Below are 23,465 nucleotides of genomic sequence, written 5' to 3' on the forward strand. Positions count from 1 at the left end.
CATGATCTCTCGGGTGCTATCCTGAAAGACGTTTTGGAAAGCTCTCTCTGGTTCTGACCAGTCTTTCTTAATGGACTCCGAGTGCACTGGAAAGGTGCGCCCTTTATGTTCACCAAGACCCACATTCATTCGGGTTGTGGAGAGCTAATTCTTTCCCTTCTCCTAAACCCAAAGTAGCATAAATTGCCTTTAACAGACTATCTACTTGCTCCAAAGACAATTTGTACTTGGAGGATGTATCTTGCACCTCTTCCTCCTCCGACTCTTCCTTGGAACAAGAGGGGGAATGTCCCTCCTGGGTAGGAGGACCCACTTCAGCCTCCACCACCGGGATTAATTGTGAACCTTGTGAGGATTCTAGGTAGATGGCTGACAGAGATGGGTTTGCTAGTGAAGAGCGAAAAGATTGAATAGTAGCATTCAGCTCTTTAACTGATGCGATTAAATCAATGCATGCCGATGTAGATTCCTCCTTGACCAGAGAGTCAATGCACGTTTTACAAAGAGGATTCTCCATCCTCCTGGACATTTTGCTTTGCAGGAAAGACATCTTTTTCTTCTTACAGACCCTATACACTGCTTTTACTTTGTGATCACTTTTTATATGTATTGTGGTTTTTTATGAATAAAAACACCCAGAATTACACTATGTGGAAGCATTCCTTCCTTTTTCCACATATCCTGGAGTACTGAGAAACCACTTTGCTTTTTTGGAATCCATTTTGGCTCTGCTTCGGTGGACAGAGGGGACGTCCCGGCCCGGTAGAGGCTCTACCCTTGCCTCCAACACTTCATCACTTTGCCCAGGGTGGCATCAAGCTCCATTGATTCTATGCTTATGGCAGTAGAATCCAACCCCTCTGGTAAGCGTATTCCATCTATTCGCTAAAGTTGATGATATACAAGTTGACGGTTGGGAAGCAGACAGGATTGATACACGGATTATTTAATCTCACTGCGGACTGTTGTCCTACTTGGATCATATATTCCCTCTTTTTTGGGACATTACGTCTACATGCACTTTGAACTTTATTCACTATTAATACAAGTGTGTTTTAGCACTACAATTTATCTTATATTTGTTACCTTTTTGTCATATGGTTTGTAGCAGCTGGTTTTTGTTTTTTTTGGGTAGCGCATTAATCATTTCTTTTTTCAAGGATAAGGGGGGCAGTGGGGATCCTGTATGAAAGAAGATTTTTTTACTTTCATGCAAAGAATGCATAAAAGTATCCCCTCAAAGCTATTCCAGCAAAAAATGTACCGTTGGCTCCTCTAAGTGCAGCTGCAAGCACACTGCTTACTCAAATCATTTCTATGGGCGAGCAGCCCAGCGGAATATACCTGTTCATAGGCAACACGATTTAGAGAATGGCACGACGGTTGGCGCCAGAGGGGTTGGTTTGTGTTTTTCTGTAACTGCTGATTGCCTGGGATTTTTATGCACATCTAGTAAGCAGATGGAAGCGCCATGTTAATGTAAGAGGTCAGAGCAGAATGACCAGGCTGGTTTGGGCTGACAGAAAGGCTACAGTAACAAACAATCCTTACAACTGTGGTGAGCATAAAAGTATCTTAGAATGCACATCATATTAACCACTTGACCTCCGTAAGATTTACCCCCTTCATGACAAGGTAATTTCTTGGAATACGGCACTGCACTACTTTAGCTGACAATTGCGTGGTCGTACGACACTGTACCCAAATAAAATTGATGTCCTTTCCCCCCCCCCACAAATAGAGCTTTTTGGTGGTATTTGATCACCACTGCATTTTTTATTTTTTGCACTATAAACTAAAAAAGACCAACAATTTTGAAAAACAAAACAATTTCTGCTATAACATATCCAAAAAAAAAATCATAAGTTAAGGCCAGTATGTATTCTGCTACATGTTTTTGGTAAAAAAAAAATCCCAATAAGTGTATATCGATTGGTTTACGCAAACTTTATAGTGTCTACAAACTATGGGATAAATTTATGGAATTTGTATTTATTTTTTGTATACTAGTAATGGTGGCGATTGGCGACTTATAGCGGGACTGCGATATTGTGGTGGAAATTTGACAGACACTCTGCGGGAACCAGTGACACTAATACAGTGATCAGTGCTAAAACATTATTTGAAGAATTTTGAAGAGCTTCAACAGCCATGACCATCACCTTCAAGACACTGGCGAAAAAAACGGAGGTATTTCCTGTATAGGAGGGGTTACATGGGAGTAACCATCTTAATTTTGGTTACCAGTGTCCAAACACCTAAAGGTAGCGTATAACCCAATTCGTCATTATTATGGTGCTCTGTGTCCCGTGATGTACGATAAAGAAATATGCACGGTCACTGTACTAATGACAATGGCTGGGAAGAGGTTAAATATCTAAGGTGATCAAAGGGTTAACGGTGTGCTTAGCCAGTGTTTGTGTGTGGACAGCGTGGTGCTTTAACTAGGGGACAAGATGGATTCTAGTTTGGTTTCAACAGAACCCCTCATTTTCCACTTCCTGATTAGAGTTTGAACACTGCTGATTGGCATTCTCAATTCCTTGGATATCTTTTTTTATACCTTTCCTGTATATACAGTTCAACTACCTTTTCCCGCAGAACCTTTGACAATTCTTTTGCTTTCCCCATGACTTAGAATCCAGAAATGTAAGTGCAACACTGGATGAAAGATGCAAGGGTCTGTCAGGAGTGCAAAAAACGCATTGGCCTTAATACACATACACTAATTACAAGAAAACAGATCACACGTGAGGATGGTTACCTTTAATAGCCATTCAAACCCCTTTGTGTCAACTTGTGTGCATGTTATCAGGCCAAAATCACCAGGGTATGTAAACTTTTGATCAGGGTCATTTGGGTAGTTTCTGTTGCCATTATGATTTAAAAAGAGTAAACACAGTTGATTGATAATAAATGGCTTCTGCCAAACACCGTGAGTTAAAGAAATGTTTTTGCTTTTTTATATTCTCTGAAAAAATGGCCAAGAAATCAAATTCTGCCAGGGTATGGAAAAAAATAAAAACCATCTCTCTCTCTATATCTCACACATTATATATATATATATATATATATATATATATATATATATATATATATATACACTATAAGGTGGCCAGCAAGTAATTAAAGCAGAACATGAATGGGCTACAACAGCAGAAGACAACATTGGGTTAAAATTCTATCAGCCAAAGCCAAGTAGCTAAGGCTCTAGTAGGCACAGGCTGGTTATAACTGGACATATGAAGAGTGGGGGAGGGGGGGGGGGGGGGGAGAAGAAGTGTAGAATGATCAACATAAAAGTTACAGCTGAAACGTCTGAAGAAATTGGATAATGCAATCGTGTCAATATGGACTAGAATCACAAATGATATTGTAATAGAATGTGGCATAACATGAAAAATTAGAGTTGAGGAAAATGAGGCCCTTACCCAGTAGCATAATATTCTAAATTGCTTGGCGAGTATATATATATATACACACACACACACACACACACACTATAGTCTAACCACTTGCCACCCAGGCCAATTCTGACATTTCTCTCCTACATGTAAAAATCATCATTTTTTTGCTAGAAAATTACATAGAACCCCCAAACATTATATGTTTTTTTAGCAAACACCCTAGAGAATACAATGGCGGTTGTTGCAACTTTTGATCTCGCACGGTATTTGCGCAGCAATTTTTCGGAAAAAAAAGAGAGTTTTGTGCTTTAAAACAAAACAGTAAAGTTAGCCCAATTTTTTTTGCATAATGTGAAAGCTGCAGGCATCATTCAGATATACCCGCTCAAAGTCAAGGATGTCAAGACGGTCGGTGGGCGGGAAGTGGTTAAAAATTAGAAGGAAAAAAAAAAAAAAAAAATCTGGATAACGGATTATTCTTTTTTTAATCAAGTCTTACCTTTCTCTCTTCCGGTTCATCTTCAGATTCTGAACGGGAAGCTGAATCAACTTTTCCAGTAACCTTTTTTTTCGTTTCAACATCTTTTTTGCTGGTCTCTTTTTGCGGTTTGTCATCATTTTCCTTTGCTGCTTCATCATCCTTTCTAGAAAGTAGCTGTTTTGGTGATTTTTCTAGAGCTTTCTTCTTTATTTGATCTTCATCAGTTCTGCAACCCAAAAAATTACAGCATTTAAAAAAACAAAACCAACTTATTACAAAATTTGTAGCACACTACATTAAACTCAAGGCAACCATCTAAATACAGAGATGAAATAAATATAAAAAGGTAGCTGTGTTACCTTGCGTAAGGATTTGCTGTGACCGGCCGGGTGTGATCACAATGATTGTAATTATGTAATCGCTTTGACCATTCAAGACTGTTTTGGTTACCATTGTCACAGACAATAGAGTACTGTCCATGATACTTTTATTTGCACTAACATACATTTTTTGTTAGGACAAGCTTTCGGGTATGTCCCCTTCTTCAAAGTCCCAGCAGTACTAATCCGCAAAGCTTTTAGCAGAATGTTTATTTAAAAAAACAAAAACAAAGGAGGATATAATATATATATATATATATATATATATATATATATATATATATATATATATATATATATATATATATATATATATATATATATATATATATATATAGATCTCCCCCCACCCCCATCATAGATCACCCCACCCAGAGTACGACAGTGCAACTATAGTGCCATTGAACTGAATAAAACATGTGTATTTTTTTTTTTTTTTTTTATATAAATGTCACCAGTCAGTATCCCTGGTCACTGTCGCACCAGTCAGACGACGACACTGTACTGCACTGGTGACAGTATAACAGGCAGCCCCCCCCCCCCCCCCAAATTATTTAGAGCCAGTTCACACCACATGCAGTCCAGTGTGTTTTTTCTGCATCAAAAAACGCATGGAAAGTAGGTTATATGGTTTTCAATGGCACAGTTCACACCAGTGCTTGCAGTTCCAGTTAAAAAAAAGAAAAAAAAAAAAAAAAAAAAAAAAGAAGAAGTAGACTATGCTGCATTTTTCCTGCACTGGACTGTACTAGAACGGGACGCGGCAAGTTTAAACATTTTTTTTTCCTTATTTATTTTACCTTTTATTTTTAAACCGTTCTTTAAAAAAAATTGTGTCACTTTTATTCCTATTACAAGGAATATAAACATCCCTTGTAATAGAAAAAAAAGCATGACAGGATCTCTTAAATTTGAGATCTGAGGTCAAAAAAACCTCAGATCTCATATTTACACTAAAATGCAATTAAAAAGAAAAAAAAGTCCCTTTAAGAGCTATGGGCAGAAGTGACGTTTTGACATCGCTTCCGCCCAATGGTATGGAGACCTATCTGAAAGCGGACTGCCCGCTGAAGAAGAGGATACCGGGGTTATGGTAGCTAGCTGCTGCCATAATATCCCTTATCCAACAGCCGACGCATAACGACGGCGAGCGGTCCGTAAGTGGTTAAATACCACCAATACCTATTCGTGTAAAAAAAAATGAAATAAATTTCGTTTGTGTACAGTGTTGCATGACCAAGCAATTGCCTGTTAAAGTAGCACAGTGCTGAATAGCAAAAAATGCGCTGGTCATGAAGAGGGTAAAACCTTACGGTGGTCAATTCAACCTGTCAGTATGTGTTTATGTCATTACCATTCCCCATCTGTCAGCGAGTATATTGCATTCACCAACATGCAAAACTAAATGTTTTTTTTTTTTTAATTAGACACTCCCCCCCCCTAACACCACCAACTGAGGAAGGAGTTCCACATTCTTATTGCTCTGAGAGTAAAGAACCCCTTATGCAATTTAAGGTTCAAAACTCTTATCCAATTTCACCAAGTGGCCATGTGTCGTCAAACAACCAAATTGTTTCCTCCCTATGCTCCATCATTTATCCTCTTAAGAGTCCTTTTTTTCAGGGAGAATAAGTTCAATGTTTGTAGATGTGGCCAAACCATTGTTCTGTAAAAGGGATATTATAAAACCTTTATTATGATTTTTTTTTTTTTTTTTTTTAGAAATCTCTGCAATGCTTTTCTTTAAGCTTACAATAAAAGTTCCTTTTTTTGCAAACACCACAATATATTAATATATAAAATATTAATAATCGAATAAATGTTTACACATACTAACCCCCACCTTATAAACAATGAAGAAAAACACTCACATTTCGCGATCTGGCGAAGTGGGTAGTGGCCTCACTCTTGGTCTTCCCCTTGGTTTAGGCACTTTGGGTTCTGTGGAAGCTAAGTTTTTAGATAAAAGAAAGATCATTTCATGTGCAGTTAGCTTTTAGTCCAAAATTCACAAGATTGACAAAGACCACAAAATAGTCAGGTTTGGACAGAATAAAGGGACTGGCCCCGTATCAGGTTTTTTTTTTTTCCCTGCAGTCTGTCATTTGGTGCTTTAGCCAGCAGCACTGATCACTGAATTCTGACAACAGGGAAGGCTCCCCTCTGTCAGAACACAAGTGGGAGTATTCCCCCACCTACATTGAATATCTGGAAGGGGGAATCTGACAACATGCTGGTTGAAAAAAAAAAAAAAAAAAAAACATTACCAAAGACCATCCATCACAGGTGAGTGACACTGCAAGAGGGAAACTAGTGAGGGAAGCGACCAAGCTACTTATGATCACTGAAGGAAGAGTTACAGGTCTCAGTTGCTAAGACTGGAGACACCATGCATATTATACAGGATTTATATAGTACAACTTGAGGGTAGACAGTACAAATACAATACACTTTAATACAGTAGAAGTCAGAGGGCCATGCTCCTTAGAGCTTGCAATCTAAGAGGGAAGGTCAAGAGATACAAGAGGTAATTATTGTGGGGGATGTGCTGATGGAGAAAATAAATGTACAGTTGTTAGATGGGGACCAGATAGGCTTCTGAAGAGATGAGTTTTCAGGGACCATCTGAAAGTGGACAAAGTAGGAGAAAGTCAGACAGATTGTGGTAGAGCATTCCAGAGGATGGGAGAGGCTCTGGAGAAGTCCTGAAGGCGAGCATGGGATAAGGTGACAAGGGAGTTAGAGAGCAAGAGGTCTTGGGAGCATACAACTATTACTTGGGCGATTCACCAGTTACAGTTTGATGGGAGGGTGTCAAAGAAAGCCATTGGTAAACTCTCATGACATCTTTCCTACAGCTTTCTAGAAGGCACAATGGAGACTCTAAAGTCTGGACAATTGAACCCAGAGTGTTTGCACCCATCACTGGGGAAGTATAGTGAACGAGGAGTAACAATCTAAATGCCAACACTGCGACTGAACCAGAGCTTCCTCTGATAACAGCAACCTTTCCAAGTTTCTCAGCAGAACATCATCTCAGCTGTCTCTCCTGAAATAGTTGGAATTCCCATTACTAGAGCAAATAGGCAGAATCTAGTTTGTGGAGAAGTAATGTGGGAAAAAGGAAAATGTGAGAAAGAGAAAAAAGGAGCATAAGGAGTGAACTGGCCCCCTCTTGTGGATAAAGAATGCCATCAGCCACCAGGGTGGAGTTCAGAAAAGCCTGATCCGAGTGAAAAATGACTGAGAGGTCCACAACCAAACTATCCAAAACTGGAGTTAACTCGGGCCTTTTATTCACATCTGAAAGAGCAGGTCAAGTGCAGACCAAGAACTACAGACAGAATAGGTTGCGTTGATGGTTGGAGAAAGAACCACTTTACAAGTATATTAATATATAGTGAAATGAACCACCGAAGGTCAACTGTATTGCCTTCAAAAAGTTGCCAACATCCCAGATAAGTACATAGGATAAGACCCTTGAATAAGGGAACTTATATACCCCCCAGTAAGATGGGACTTTATAGGCGAACCGTACGATTAAATTGAATAAAAAATATTTTATTTATTTAGAAAAGCGTAAAAACAGAATACATTGGATATAAATCTCAACAAAAGTGCTTATGCAATAGAATTTGCTTTCATATAATTATTGTATACTTCCATTTATAAACAAGATATTTTCTCTAGAAGCCTGACATGTTTCAGGACGATGTCCCTTCTTCAGAGGCGTATTGCAGAGAGAAAAATCATATATGTAGAAGATACATTCAGTAAGAAGTTTTCAAAAATGAAAAGTACGTGCATAAGATATGCGCATGCATCCACTTTTGGATGTGACGACAAATTACATATTTTGGATAAAAACACACTGGCTGTCAGTTGACCAACCAGGGTAAGTAATGGTTATCCCTCGGCTTCAGAAGTGACTCCCCAAAGGCCCCCAAATGAAAGGACGGCCCTGCTGTATCCCCAAAATGACTTGTTAGATACAAAAATAGTACACGGGCAGTTGGAGCATGGAGAGCCTAGGTGGTGGAATAACACACCAAGTATATGTTGCTTCTTCTGTAAAGAAAATAATAATCTTTATTTATACGGAGAGTAATTTAACTGACAATTGCACGGTCGTGCGACGTGGCTCCCAAACAAAATTGATATCCTTTATTTTCCCCACAAATAGAGCTTTCTTTTGGTGGTATTTGATCACCTCTGCGGTTTTTATTTTTTGCGCTATAAACAAAAAAAGCGACAATTTAGAAAAAAAAAAAAAAACACATTGTGTTTTACTTTTTGCTATAATAAATATCCCCAAAAAATATATAAAAAAAAAAAAAAAAAAACACAATTTTTTTCCTCAATTTAGGCCGATCTGTATTTTTCTACATATGTTTGGTAAAAATCGCAATAAGCATTTATTGATTGGTTTGCGCAAAAGTTATAGTGTCTACATACACTAACTCTATAGGGGTTTGTTTTATGGCATTTTTATTAATTTTTTTTTTTTTTTACTAGTAATAGCGGCGACCTGCGATTTTTATCATGAATGCGACATTATGGCGGACACATCGGACAATTTTGATACATTTTTGGGACCATTGTTTTTACAGCGATCAGTGCTATAAAATTGCATTCATTACCGTAAAAATGACAATGGCAGTGAAGGGGTTAACCACTAGGGGGCTAGGGAGGGGTTAAGTGTGTCGTGGAGAGTGATTCTAACTGTTAGGGCTCTTTCACACGGAAGATCCGTATGTCAGTTTTTCATCCATCCGTTTTCGGATGAAAAACGGACATACATGTATCCCTATGGAATAGCGGATGTCAGCGGATGAACGTCCACCGACATCCAACCCGCTCCGAAAAAGTGTAACGGAGAAAAAACCTACTTTTCCATCCGTTATCGGATCGGGTGACGACAGACTCTACGGTCCGTCATCATCTGATCCCCCATAGGGGAGAGCGGCGCTCTGACAGGTCCGTTGCTGCACAGTGTGCAGCGACGAACTGGTCATCTTCCTGCTCAGCGGGTGTTCACGGGGCGGATCATCACTGATCCGCCCTGTGTGAAAGAGCCCTTAGGGGGATGGGCTACGAACGACACATTACTGATCATAGCTCCCGATCACAGGGAGCTATAATCAGTGACAGTGTCACTAGGCAGAACGGGGAGATGCTTGTTTACATTAGCATCTCCCAGTTCTTCAGCTCCGGGAGATGATCTCGGAGCTCCCGGCAGGGTCGCACCACACAGCGGCAAATTCAAAGGGACGTATCTGTACGCCCATTTGCCCAGCCGTGCCATTCTGCCGACGTAAATGTACATGCGGCGGTCGGCAAGTGGTAAATAAAAAAAAATTGTAACAAAAATGAGCATAACAGGTCTTTTATATTGAGAGATCTGGGGTCAAAAAGACCCCACATCTCTTATTTACCTTTTAAAAAGCAAAATAAATGTATTTTTACATTTTGACTTAAAGTGTTTCTAAACCCACAGCAGTAAAATCAGTCTGTATTATGCAGGCAGTAAAGCATTCTTGTTATACTCACTGTGGAACCTAAGGGGTTAATCCGCATTGTGTAAAAAGGCCGTTTGATACTTCCACTGACACCTAATAAATTCTGGATAACAATCTATAGCGTCAGGCTGCACATGCTCAGTTTGGTGTGTATTGCTAGAGAAGTTTTTCTTTTTTCTTGAGAGGATGCAGGTGATCCGCACAGGGCCAATCAGCACTATCCAGAGGGTCAGGGTGTTGCCAAAAAATGATGGTGCCCAAAAATCCCCATAGGCAACGCTTTAAAAGCCTTTACAGATCATCAGTTTACAGTTAGCTAGTAGCTCTTGTGCTAGAATTTTTATTCTCACTTTGACATTTGTGGCGATGACACATGTGTGGTGCGACAGTGGTATTCGTGCGCGTGCACACCCTGGACTCACATTTGCGTAGGTGTGCGGGGCTATGGGGGTTTTCGGCAACTTTTAATATACTTAAAAAATACAAATTATAATTAAACTTTATTTTTATATTTATTTTTACTTACATGCCATCACAAGGGGTTCATAAACCCCTATGTGGCAGGTGACAGGTACACCTTATGGAGACATTAGGGGTCTAATAGATCTCCCCTGGCTGTCTCTCCCCCAGCCAACGGATGTGTTCCCAGGCTCCGTTGAGTGCAGGACAGCCACGGGAGAAAGCACAGGAGACGGGGGGGGGGGGGCCGCCGGCGGGAGGTATCGCGCGGCTGGCTCTGTTAAAGTAGTCAGCAGCTGGTTCGCTCTGTGGAAGCCCTAACACATTTACCCCTTCGAGGTCCCAAGGCTCCATATGATTTGACCACCTCCATGCACATGATTTTAAGGGCCTGGAGGGCAGGACTGGGACTTGAGAAGTTCCCACGAAATGCAGTCTCCCCGCATACCCCCCTATGGAACAACCCTACCCTATCTCTATTCACTACCAGACCCTAAAATATGGGCCAAATGCGGTATTAATCTGATATCTGACCTCACCACCGGCACCGCCATACACCTCTTCAATCACCTAGTATGCCACAACAATGTGCCCCCCCTCGCATCTATTTCGCTATAGGCAACTGTCTCATGCGTTTAAAGCCCAAATAATACCCAACGACACGCAAATAGTGCAATACGATCTGGAGAGGGTCACAAGATATGAATGCACCAGGAAACCGACCTCGGTCCTTTATTCGCATCTCCTCAGAGTTTCCTCTCCAGATCTGTCAAAGCTCCGGCAGCGATGGACACAGGATATCCCGACACTAGACTCCGAGGATTGGGAGGACGTGGGATTTCCTCTTCAAAATCCTGGTCTCACTTCGAGAACTTCTCATACAATACAAAATACTACATCGGGCATATCTCACCCCGTATAGATTGCATAAAATGAGAACCTCCCTGCCCTCGGAGTGTTGGAGATGTACTGGGCAATTAAAAACTACTGGTCAGAAGTACTATCTGTAATACAAGTGGTGGGAACAGATATAGCCCCAACCCCGCAGATCTGCCTTCTAGGTTTAGTGGAAGAATTAGCCCCCAGGATAGCGGAAAGAACCCTCATAGGACTCCTGCTCTTTTATGCAAGGAAAATGATCACTCTCTGCTGGAAAAAACGTGCCCCGCCATCCATATTGTTATGGAAAACACATGTCAATAAAGTACTACCACTCTATAAGGAAACCTACCAAAATAGGGGATGCCCCAAAAAATACAATAGAGTGTGGGCCAAATGGCTAGCTGAGGCCTCCACGGCAACCGCAGACTGATTGAACAGGTACATAATACCACTCTACGGGAGAAAGTGATACTGATACATTGGTTGATTTTTTGGTAATGTAATCTCTGATATGGGTCTATTTGATATCTAATATTGTCCCTTGGGTCTCAACTGATGAATCTGATCCTGAAATACTTTAATTGAGCAGGAGCCAATACCGCACTAGGTTTGTTGTTTGTTCTTTTCTTTCGGACGTGCTACAGCTGTATGATATTAATGCTGGAAGCAGCCCAATGGCCGGCTGGCACTGACTCCTGTTTGGGTCTAGTCCCAATGCTGTGGCAGGTTTACTGTTATTTGTTTGTATGTCTTATACGCAAAAAGATTTTCAAAAAAAAAAAAAGTAGTCAGCAGCTATGGAGCTGCTGCATCACTTTCACTTTGAAGCGGCTCGCCGGCTGAGCAAAACCCAGACAGGCTGATCGCTGCTGCAGCCATCAGCTTGTGATTAAGGGTTCACTCTTTGGACGTACATAGTACATCCAAAGAGCTCAATTGGTTAAGCACAATTCTGTACCACTCAAAATCGTGCTCTCACTATCCCACAGACATGCTCCATCTCACAAGAGACTCCTGTCCGGGGTAGATTTAAATGATCCGGTTACTCCAACATGTTGGTCTCACAGGGGGCTGACTTCTTCCAGTGATGCACAGCTCTCAAAAACACTGCCTTTAATGCAGGGCCATCATGGGAACAAGCGACACTACACCCGAAAACCGCCGCTGACTAAGCCGCTTACCACTATGCAGCAAAGTCTATTGGGTTAGAGGCGTGGTTACGCATGACGTAGCATTGTGCTGTGTGAATAGACCATGGTGACCCTCTGAATCACAATTTTCATATCACAGTATGCCGTTTTGAGTGCTGCCCAATGCGTAAACAGTAGATGCAACAACTTGTCCTTAGCTGGAGATCAGCTTTAAGTGCCACAGATATCTAAGACACTCAACGAGTTCCAAGTCTCAACCCAGGAATCTGACCTACTCAACAAGAGTCTTGGTGAGCAAATCTGAAGCTAAAACCGGCCACAAAAGAGCCCTGTGGGTTAGTCAAAGAGAAACTCTAGTTCCGTATCTGTAGGGAATGGGGAAGGGAGAGCCAACACCAGCCAGACAGGTCATGGCCCCATCAAAGCTCAAGCTAGACACGAGTAGAGTGGTTAGTCCAGCATTTAAAACTGATCTCCAAGTTTCAGTGAGCTTTAAACATTTTGTTTAGACCTTGGGAGAGCCTGGAAAATGCGGCAGCAAGAGAAGAGGCCCCCTTGTGTGCTCTTAAAGTGATCCGGTGGCTGTACAGCCTGTTACATCACCTTTATATGAAAGCCAATCAGATTACTGGTTCTGGATACAAACAGAAGTCTGTTTTATTTTTAGGCCAGGATGTTCACATCCGGTGTCCCACGTTTTTGGCATATCAGATTGAGACACTATTCCCCTTTGTCCAAGCGGTGGCAGCTGAGATAATTCCGGCTGCCAACTGCCAATTCCTAGGATGTGGATCGTGGAAATCATTGGATGGCAAGTTTCTGTTCATGGGCAAATCTTGTTTGATTTCTTCAAGTCAGGCTCCTTGTGCCCCCTTTGGTTAATATACTTTTATTGAGAAGGATCCTCATGCTCCCTTAATGGTTGATATATGCGATTCTAATGGCATTGCCTGACTGCACCCAAATTGGGTGTGTCTTCGGGGGGGTATGTTCCAGTGCCGAAGCAACAGTGTGCAACAGCTTGGAGCTTTAAAATGTTGCTGGGGAGTTCTGCCTCCTCCCTTGACGATGTTCCTTGAGCTGTCAAGGAGTGAAAAAGCCACCTTCCCAGTTTGACAGACTTGTGTGATGAAATAATCCTCTAATTGTAGGCAAGGAAGGATTTTCCCACTGTTATAAAATGGTGACCCACCAGGACAATGAATTTCTTGTCTGGGGGGATAAAAGCATAAGTAGATCCAGGCAAAGAGCTTGCTTTTTCAATGCCGATACAATATTTAGTTGGAAAGTTCTTGAATGGAATTGGGCAAAGGGTACTGCCTCAAAGGAGGCAAAATTAGACCTAGCACTCTCAAAGCAAATCTCATTGTGGAATTTCTCTTGGATCTCAGTTTTGAGCTTAGAGAAAGAGCTTTGTCTGGAAGACAGACCTTTACCTGAGATGTACACTACTGTGCAAAAGCTTTAGGCAGGTGTGAAAAAATGCTGTCAATTAAAAATCCTTTCAGAAATAGAAGTGATTGTAAAGTTGTTTTTTTTTTTTTTTTTTAATCTTCATGCATTCTATGCATAAAGATAAAAACCCTTCTGTGTGCAGCAGCCCTACTAATACTTACCTGAGCTCCATCTAGATCCAGTGATGTTGCAGGAGTGTCTCGGCTGCCCGTGACTCCCCTCATTGACCGAGACAGCAGAGCGGCACCATTGGCTCTCGCTGCTGTCAAAGTCAGCCAGCCAATGAGGAGAGAAAGGGGGCGGGGCTAGGCCGCAGCTCTGTGTCTGAATGGACACGGGGAGATGTGGCTCGAATGACTCCATAGCAAGCTGCTTGCTGTGGGGGCAATTAACAGGAAGGAGGCACCAGGAGCACTGAAGAGGGATCCAAGACGGAGGAGGATCTGGGCTGCTCTGTACAAAACCACTGCACAGAGCAGGCAAGTAGAACATGTTTTTTATTCTTAACTAAACTAAAAAAAACAAAAAAATCTTTCCCATCACTTTAATGGTTTCTTTGCATCAATTAACAAAATGGAAAGAGAATAGAAATCCAAATCAAATCTGGGCACATGAAAAGCTGGAATGCAGACTTAAAAAAAAAAAAAAAAAAAAACACCACTTGATCACCCAGCCAAATGCCTGAAGTTAAAGTCTTTTGGACATTGGATGAGATATGGAAGGGGACGCATCCTTCAGGAGAAGCTCATCTAGATAGCCTGTCACCTGAATGACATGTGTTACCCTCGCAATTGCTCTGCAACTACACTGTTCTGAAAGACAGGGTTCATGTCGGTTGTTCATTATTGTCCTGGTCCAGTTCGCTGAAGTCTGACATATTCATATTCATTACCTGCTGGGTTATACTTATCTCCAGGTGAATGGACACTGGTAGACCAAAGGTCTTTAGACAGGAAGCTATCCCCTATATAACCCCTCCCATACAGGAAGTACTTAAATTTTGTAGCAAGCGCTGAATCCTCAAAAAGAGGGGAGGGACCTCTGTGTCTCATGATGTACTCAAAGAAAAGGATTTTACAGGCAAGTAAGAGGAAAAATCCTATTTTATTTTTTTTTTTCATACATCATGGGACACACTGTCCGGCTAATATTCATTACCACCTGGGACATTCCAGAGCAAAAGCCCTGAGGGGAGGGAGACACCCTGCCAAACAATAGCCCTCAGAACTTATATGGCAGCCCGCAGTACACTGCGGCCGAAAGCAGAATTCTCGGCTGCTCGAACATCCACTTGACAAAATTTTCTGAACGTATGCACTGAAGACCAGGTAGCAGCCTTACAAATCTGAGCCACAGAAACCTGATGGTGAAAAGCCCAGGAGGTTCCTACACCCCTGGTAGAATGAGCTCTTACCCTAAATGGAGGAGCTTTTCTGTTTCAGATCGTAGGCCTGAATGACCAATTGACAGACCCAATTGGCAATGGAAGCTTTGGAAGCTGCCTGCCCTTTCTTGGGTCCTTTTGGTAAAAAGCAAAAGGAGTCAGATCCTCGGATCTCCGCAGATCTAAACAAATAAACCTTGATGACCCGGACAACGTCCAAGGAGTGCAGTCATCTCTCTTCTGCCGAACGGGGCTGAGAGAAAAAAGGCAAACTAATGTCCTGATTTAAATGAAAGGCTGACACCACCTTTGGCAAACCCTGTCCTGGTGAAGGATCAAGTATGGTTCCCTAAAGGAAAGGGTCGCCAACTCAGACACCCTTCTAACCAAGGTGATGGCCATCAGGAAGGCTAGCTTGCGTGACAGCAAGTCTAATGGAATTTCCTTTATAGGTTCAAATGGTGACTTCTGTGACACAGACGCCAAGTCCCAAGGACACATACATAAGTGACCTAATGGGGGGAAGCATATGTATACATTTGCGTATATACATAGAGGCTGTAAAAATGTATTTTTTTAATGTCACAATTTTTTAATTTTTGCCACGTAACTTTATTGCCATTCACACAGCAAAGAAAAAGCCCTCTATGTGATAGCATAAACCTTGCGACAGGTTTGTGAATTATACACCTGGTGTCTCCCCTGCACTTCACTAGAGCTAATAAAAAACAGATCTTGCAAGTTGATGGGTGTGTAAAAGCTGCTGCTGCCAGCGCAAGCCTTATGTCAGCAGCAGCAAAAGGGTTAGAGCCCTTTCACACTGGGGCGGGGGCTTTACTGTCGGTATGCGGCCGCTAGCGGGGCGGTTTTACCCCCCTGCTGGCGGCCGAGAAACGGTTAAAACCACCGCAAAGCGCCTCTGCAGAGGCGCTTTGCCGGCGGTATAGCCGCGCCGTCCCATTGATTTCAATGGGCAGGAGCGGTATACACGCCACTCCTTCACCGCTCCGAAGATGCTGCTGGCAGGACTTTTTTTTACCGTCCTACCGTCGCTCCAGTGTGAAAGCCCTCGGGGCTTTCACACTGGAATTAAAGCAGCGGCTGTTTCGGGTCGGTTTGCAGGCGCTATTATTAGCGCAATAGCGCCTGCAAACCGCCCCAGTGTGAAAGGACCCTTAAGGAAAGGATTCACTTCCGCAGCAAAGAGAATCTAGGGGATTTTGACAATTCTGTTAAGGTTTAAAAAATTATGGTTATAGCCAGAATAGAACGAATGGCAAGACTCGCTAGGAAGAACTGCATTTTTAAAAGTTATTCCAATGTGAATCAGAAGGATCCTTGATTGTAGGGACTTCCTCCACTGTCCTAGTGGTTTCCCTGTGGGCCACTGGCACATCTAAAATGAAAAATTTCAAATATATCCACCTTTACTCTATGTCAAACTCATGTCCGGTGCTAGCTGCAGCAGTTTTACAATTTTTTTTGCCATCTTTGACCTATAAAAGGGAGATTCCCCTTTACCTCCCGTCTCATAGCCAAAACAGGAAGTGAGAGGAAATACCTCCAAAGTGAGCGGATACCAGGGTGCCACCAGAACTAGTGTCCCTATCGGAAGATTCTCTCCCCCCACCCCTCCTCTGCTGTTTTGGTGTCAACCCAAAATTTGGGATTTTCTTTTACTTTTAGTAAAGGTGAACAGGACAAATGAAGGTGAATCACCATAAAACGGGGACACAGACAGTAATAAGGTAGCAGGTGTTCTAATACTTCTCCACTATCTATAAAACAACAACAACAAAAAAAGTGTAACCTTTAGTTACACTTTAAGCCCATTTTTGAAATTTGGTGTTTACAAGTTAAAATCCGTATTTTTTGCTAGAAAATTACTTAGAGTCCCCAAACATTATATATATTTTTTTAGCAGAGAATCTAGAGAATAAAATGGCGATTGTTGTAATATTTTATGTCACACGGTATTTGTGCAGCAGTGTTTTAAAACGCAACTTTTTGGGAAAAAGGACACTTTCATGAATTTAAAAAAAAACAAACAGTAAAGTTACCCAAATTTTTTTGTATAATGTGAAAGATGCTACGCAGAGTAAATAGATACCAAACACATGTCACGCTTTATAATTGCACGCACTCGTGGAATGGTAACAAACTACGGTACCTAAAAATCTCCATAGGCGACGCTTTAAATTTTTTTTTTACAGTTACCAGGTTAGAGTTACAGAGGAGGTCTAGTGCTAGAATTATTGCTCTCGCTCTGACGATACCTCACATCTGTGATTTGAACACCGTTTACATATGCGGGCGCAACTTCCGTATGAGTTTTCTTTGCTGCACGAGCTTGCGGGGACGCTTTAAATTTTATTTATTTTTATATTTATAAATTGTGTTTTTAAAATAAAATTTTTTTGATCACTTTTATTGCTGTCACAAGGAATGTAAACATCCCTTGTGACAGTAATATGTGGTGACAGGTACTCTTTATGGAGGGATCGGGGGTCTAAAAAGACCCCCGATCCCTCCTTTGCACTTCAAAGTATTCAGATCGCTGTTTTCGGCGATTCTGAATGCTGTATATTTTTTTTTTTTAAACCGGCTCCATTGGCAGCTGAGTAAACGGGAAGTGATGTCATGACATCGCTTCTGTGTTTACTATTAGTGGGCTGGAACGAAGCTGCTCACGGGTTCGTTCCAGTCCGTCCCCAGTCGCCGGAGGTGGCAGATTGGTCATCGGGCCTCCCGTTCCATGGAACGGTAGGCACGGTAAGAGCGGCGGGAGGCAGGGACATCCCCTCCCGCTCCTCCGGTATAACAGCTGAGCAGTTTTTAGCCGCATCGGTTGTTATACCAGGAAAGCCAATCGCCGGCTCTAAAAAACAGTACTGGGATAATGCCTGCAGCTGCGGGCATCATCCCGGTAAAACCCCCGAAAGCCGACTACGCACATCTGTGTACGCTTGGCGGGAAGGGGTTAAGCATAAAAATATTTCTCTTAATTAGAAAATATTAATTTACCTGGTCTGCCTTTTTTGGGACTTGGCTTTAGTTGACCTATCGCTGCAGCACTTGCATTACGCTCAGCCTCAGACAAAATATCCACCTGAATGAACAAAAATCACTGAATTAAAGTCATAATCATATTTGCTGTTTTTTGCAAATTGTCTATCTGGTTCATGACCTTATACCTTCATATTTAAAGAAAAGGTTAAGCAAGGTATTAAAATATATAAAGAGGTATATAGCATCCAGGCAACTGTAGTACTTTTTCTGTGCACACAATACAAACAGAAAGAACCACGGATAAATAAAAATAGGATTTTTATAACAGTTTACGTGCAAAATCCTTTTCTTTTGAAGTACATCACAGGACACAGAGCCATAGTAGTTACTATGTGGGTTATAGGCCACCTTCAGGTGCTGGACACTGACACACCCTAAACAGGAAGTTGCCTCCCTATATAACCCCTCCTATACCGGAAGTACCTCAGTTTTGTAGCAAAGCAACACACGTGTATACTAGAAAGAGGCACGGGACCTGTGTTTCATGATGTATTTCAAAAGAAAAGGATTTTACAGGTAAGCGGTTATAAAAATCCTATTTTCTTTAATTGTACATCACAGAACACAGAGCCATAGTATTTACTATGTGGGATGTCCCATAGCAATGCCAACTGAGGGGAGGGAGACAACAGAATTAGGGCAACATGACACGAGGAGTTATACTGCTGCCTGCAGTACACTACGCCAAAAGGCGATATCCTCGTGCCTTTTTACATCTACCTGATAGAATCTGGTAAATGTATGGATTGAAGACCAAGTTGCGGCCTTGCAGATTTGAGCCATGGAGGCTTAGTAATGCACTGCTCACGGAGCACTAACAGCCCAAGAGGAGTGCGATTTGATTTGAGAGGGTAGAATCTATCCCTTTAAACCATAATCTTGAACTATTACTTGTCGAATCCATTTAGAAATAGTAGATTTCGATACTGCCTGTCCACTTTTAGGACCCTCAGGCAATACGAACAAAACATTTGTTTTCCGAATCTGATCAGTCACCTTTAAATAGACTTTGACCGCTCTCACCACATCAAGAGAATGTGGTGAATACTACCTTCTCCTTGTGAACAATAATAATATGGCTATGTAAAGAGCAGCCAATTCTGATACGCTTCATGCAGCAGATATGGTTACCAGAAAAAAAAGTTTCCTTGTCAAAAAGGACCAAGGGAATAGGTCATATCAGCTCAAAAAAAAGGCTGTTTTTGTAATGCCGACAAAACTAAAGTCCCAAGGGTTCAGGGGTGACCTAACCGGAGACTAAGCAGTGTTACCCCCTGAATAAAGTTACGAACCAAAGAATGCGAAGCAAGTGGTCTTTGAAATAATACCGATAAGGCCAAGACCTGTCCTTAGAAAGTACTCAAGGCCAGCTTTATATCTTACCCCATCTGCAGAAAGTCAAGGATTCTACCCATGACCTATTTCCTGGGGTGCCAACTCCTGGTTTCACACCAGGAGACATATGCTTCCCAGACTCCATAATATATAGTTGTGAAGGCCGGCTTCCTTGCATTTAACCAAGGTAGATCACGCTTCTTCAGAGTGTGGGCCTCAATAGCCAAACTGTTAAATTTAGCGTTTATAAGGCAAGACGGAATACCGGACCTTTGCGAGAGAAGGTCTGGACGTGGTGGTAGGGTCCATGGGACCCCTACCGCCATCCTTATGATCTCTGCATATTAAGATCTTCTGGACCACACCGGGGCCACAAGAATCACCAACTTCCCTTTCTGCTTGATCCTGTGAAGAAGTCGTGGACGCACGCAGAAAAGGAGGGAATGCATAAATCAGTAAAACGGATTCCATGGGAACACCAAGTCACCTGTTCCGTATGCTAGCGGATCCTTTGTTCTTAACAAAGATGTCGAACTCTGTTGAACTCTGTTGAACCTGGATGCAAACAGATGTACGTCTGGGATTCCCCCCCCCCCCCATCTTTGACCTATTGTAAGAAAGATATTGGGGTGAAGGAACCATTCTCCCGGGAACAACTGCTGGCGACTCAAAATAGACTGCCTGCCAAATTTTTATCCCTAGAATGAAAAACTGCCGATAGGCAAGGTACATTGTTTTCTGCCCAAGATAGGATATGATTCACCTTTCTCTGGGCCGCACAACTTCTTGTGCCCCCTTGGTGATTGATACAGGCCACTGCTGTGGCATTGTCGGATTGGATACCGACAGGATAGTTCTGTAAATTATACGTCCAGGCCATCAGGACCAAGCGCTCTGCCCGAATCTGTAGAATGTTAATGGGCACGGTCATTTCGGATCTGGACCACTTCTCTTGGACAGTTACCTCTTCCAGGACTGCTCCCCAACCTAAAAAAGGTTGGCGTATGTTGTTACCACTTCCCAGGAAACTGAAGGAAGGATTTTCCCCCTTGCAGATTTTTGGTTATTAACCATAAACTGAGGCTCCGGCGCACTTTTGCAGTCAGACACATTGGAAAAACTAGAGCTTGAACCCTCTTATTCCAAGCCAATGAGATACTGTTTTGCAGCAGTCTCGAATGAAACTGAGCATAAGGAATGGCCTAGAAAGAAGCCACCATCTTTTCCTCATGCAAGCTGAATAGATGGATTCATCTTGCTTCGACCACCTTAATCAGTTCCTTTATGGCGCTGATCTTTGCCTGGGGCAAGAATACCCTTTTCTGAGTGTATTAACAGACCCATAACCTCCTTAATGGTTATAAGGAAGATTTCTCTAGGTTGAGAATCCAACCTAGGTATCCCAGGTAGTTGAATATGGTGACCATACTTTGGGGTAAGCGGGCTACCGACTAGTCTATCAAGAGCCGATCGCCTAGGTAAAACTATAATAGTTATACCTTGGGCCCTTAATCTGGCTAGAGGAGGGGCCAGAACCTCTGTAAACACTCAAGGTGCAGTAGCTAGACCGAAAAGCAGGGCTACAAACTGAAAATGAAGATTTTCTACCCTGAAGTAGATAATACTGGTGAGCGGTGAAATATGCCCACGGAGGTATGTACCCTTGACTTCGATCGATGTCAAAAGTTCTCCTCCTTGTAGGATGGAGACAACTGATTGGATTGACTCCATGCGAAAAAGAGCAGATATCCAGGAACCAGTTTAGATTCTTGAGATCCAGAATGGGTTTGACATCTCCATTCGATTTTGCCGTGAAAAAAGGTTTGACTAAAACCTCAACCCCAGCTCTTTCATGGGGACCAGCATGACCACTCTTTGCCAACGGATAGTCCAATGCTAAAAAGAGAGACTTCTTTTTCTCTGGATCTTTAGGAACGTTTGATCTGAGAAAACGAGGAGACAAAATCTCTTGAAACCCCAGATTGTAATCTAAAGCTATTGAAGAAGCCACCCATCTGTCTTGACATTCTTTCTGCCAGACCTTTGAGAACTGCAGAAGTCTTGTCCCCCCCACCCCACACACACACACACACACGAGTGGGGGCACCCTCTCCTAAGGAGGCTTTAGTATTTTATTTGTAGGTATCTTTTGCCCCTGGGCTTGACCCTGAGGATTACCTCTTGAACTTGACAGCGGAAGCCGTCGTGACTGCCTGGAGGCTGATAACCCTGGCACTGGAGAAGGAGCTTATTTAAATGAAATATATTTAATCATTTTCTCAAATGGCAAAGGGGTACCGTTCCAATAGAAATTCTTTGGATGAATTATCCCAGATACCCCAAACAGCCGTTCACCGCAAAAAGGAAAAACCAGCCAGGAGTTTTTTTTTATGACGCTTCGGCTAACCAATTTTTCAACCATAGTATTCTATACATATGTACCAGCCCAGCGAAAAGCGTGAGGCCTGAATGATAAAATCTCTCACAGCGTCTATTGCCAACATAAAGCTACTAGGAGCTTGCCAGATCCTGGGCCTGCTAAACAGGGATAACCTTGAGCACCCGTTTAAACTGGTCCCTCAAGGGTTTTGACATATACCAATTACTGTCAGCACAGGCCGAGACACTCAACCTGTCAGAAAAACAATATATATATTTTTTTAAATAGGAATTCCAACTCTTTATCCATTGGATCCCTAAGTATTTGAGCATTGTCTGTCGGACAAGTCAAACTTTTAATCAGAAAATATAGCACCTTTAATACATTTTTTTTAGCTTTCCCCTTTCCAGGCTGGGGGGGGGGGGGAGCATTGTCCAGGTGGAGTGTGTCTGGTGGAGAAACCCCCCCCCCCAACTTACCAGAGGTCTGCCTGCTAGCCGGAGGAAAAAAGCCTGCTGCTTCCTGACACAGCGTGATCTCTGAGGAAAGCATGAAGGTACGTGCTCAATACAGACCCCAGTGGTGACTCTTAGGCATGACATTTCATTTTTTTTTTCTTTAAAGGAGACATTTCATAAGAAAATTTAAAAATTCCTTAGAAAAACTCCACTTACCTTTCCCGCCGCAAGGTTTTCTGTGGTAAAACCAACAGACCCAATCTTCACCCTTCACGGTGGGTTCCGTTAAACCTTCAGGAACCAGGGACCCTCGGGGAACCTAAACTCCTGGACCCGTAATAGCACCCAGCCAGTAAAACTTTATGGCTGAAAATACGAAAGTACTGGATCCCGGGGTCCAGCTCTATAAAAAGAGAAGCGTTACAGGCAAAACCTCGTTTCTTCGGACATGAGGCCCGGGTACCATTCAATTCGGCCTGAGAGGACACTTTGAATGGATCCACCTGCATAGCTAGCCCCAGCGGAGCTCAGCACAGCACATCTTTACTCGTGACCAACACCTTAGACACTGCCGAAAAAACTCAGTTTCTCCTGGTATGGGAGGGGGTTATATAGGGAGGAAACTTACTGTTTAAGGTGTGCCAGTGTCCAGCACCTGAAGGTGGCCTATAACCCACATGGTAACTACTATGGCTCTGTGTCCCGTGATGTATGCTTAAAGAAAAAAAAACAATCAGGCCATTGTTTATAAGATAAAGAACGATAAGACACCTAGGAAGAATGGATGAAAACATAAAATAAAGGAGTCAAAACATGCAGAGATCTGTGTACAGTACCCATATTAAAGCATATCTTAGGACACTAATACATTCATAGACCATGGGTTATATGCTGCCAGCAAGCAGCATATGTGTCCTGTACTGCACTGCACTCAAGGTAAAGAATTTAAAGCAGTACAGAGAAAGCCGACAGTCACCAGCTCTCTGCTCAGGGAGCACTGAGAACCAAGCGATCAGCAGTGCTTGATCGCTCAGTTCTCAGCCTTCGAGCCAGAGGAGGACCGATGCTGCATCCACTTAGGCAAGTATGATTGATGGGGAAAAAA

The 23,465-nt window shown here is 42.4% G+C and overlaps 1 protein-coding gene across 1 annotated transcript in view; it reads right to left on the reverse strand.

The window, feature by feature from the left end:
* Positions 1–23,465, reverse strand: part of PSIP1 (PC4 and SRSF1 interacting protein 1) — a 179,837-nt gene that overhangs the window by 69,567 nt on the left and 86,805 nt on the right. Inside the window, exons 8-10 of the mRNA XM_073635722.1 lie at positions 18,143–18,227; positions 6,140–6,218; positions 3,907–4,114 (exon numbers count right to left, since the gene is read on the reverse strand). Of these exons, the coding sequence (XP_073491823.1) occupies positions 3,907–4,114; positions 6,140–6,218; positions 18,143–18,227 (372 nt within the window). The remainder of the gene's footprint in view (positions 1–3,906; positions 4,115–6,139; positions 6,219–18,142; positions 18,228–23,465) is intronic.

This window comes from Aquarana catesbeiana, linkage group LG01 (assembly GCF_042186555.1).
Source record: "Aquarana catesbeiana isolate 2022-GZ linkage group LG01, ASM4218655v1, whole genome shotgun sequence".
In the NCBI taxonomy this organism is placed as follows: Eukaryota; Metazoa; Chordata; class Amphibia; order Anura; family Ranidae; genus Aquarana; species Aquarana catesbeiana.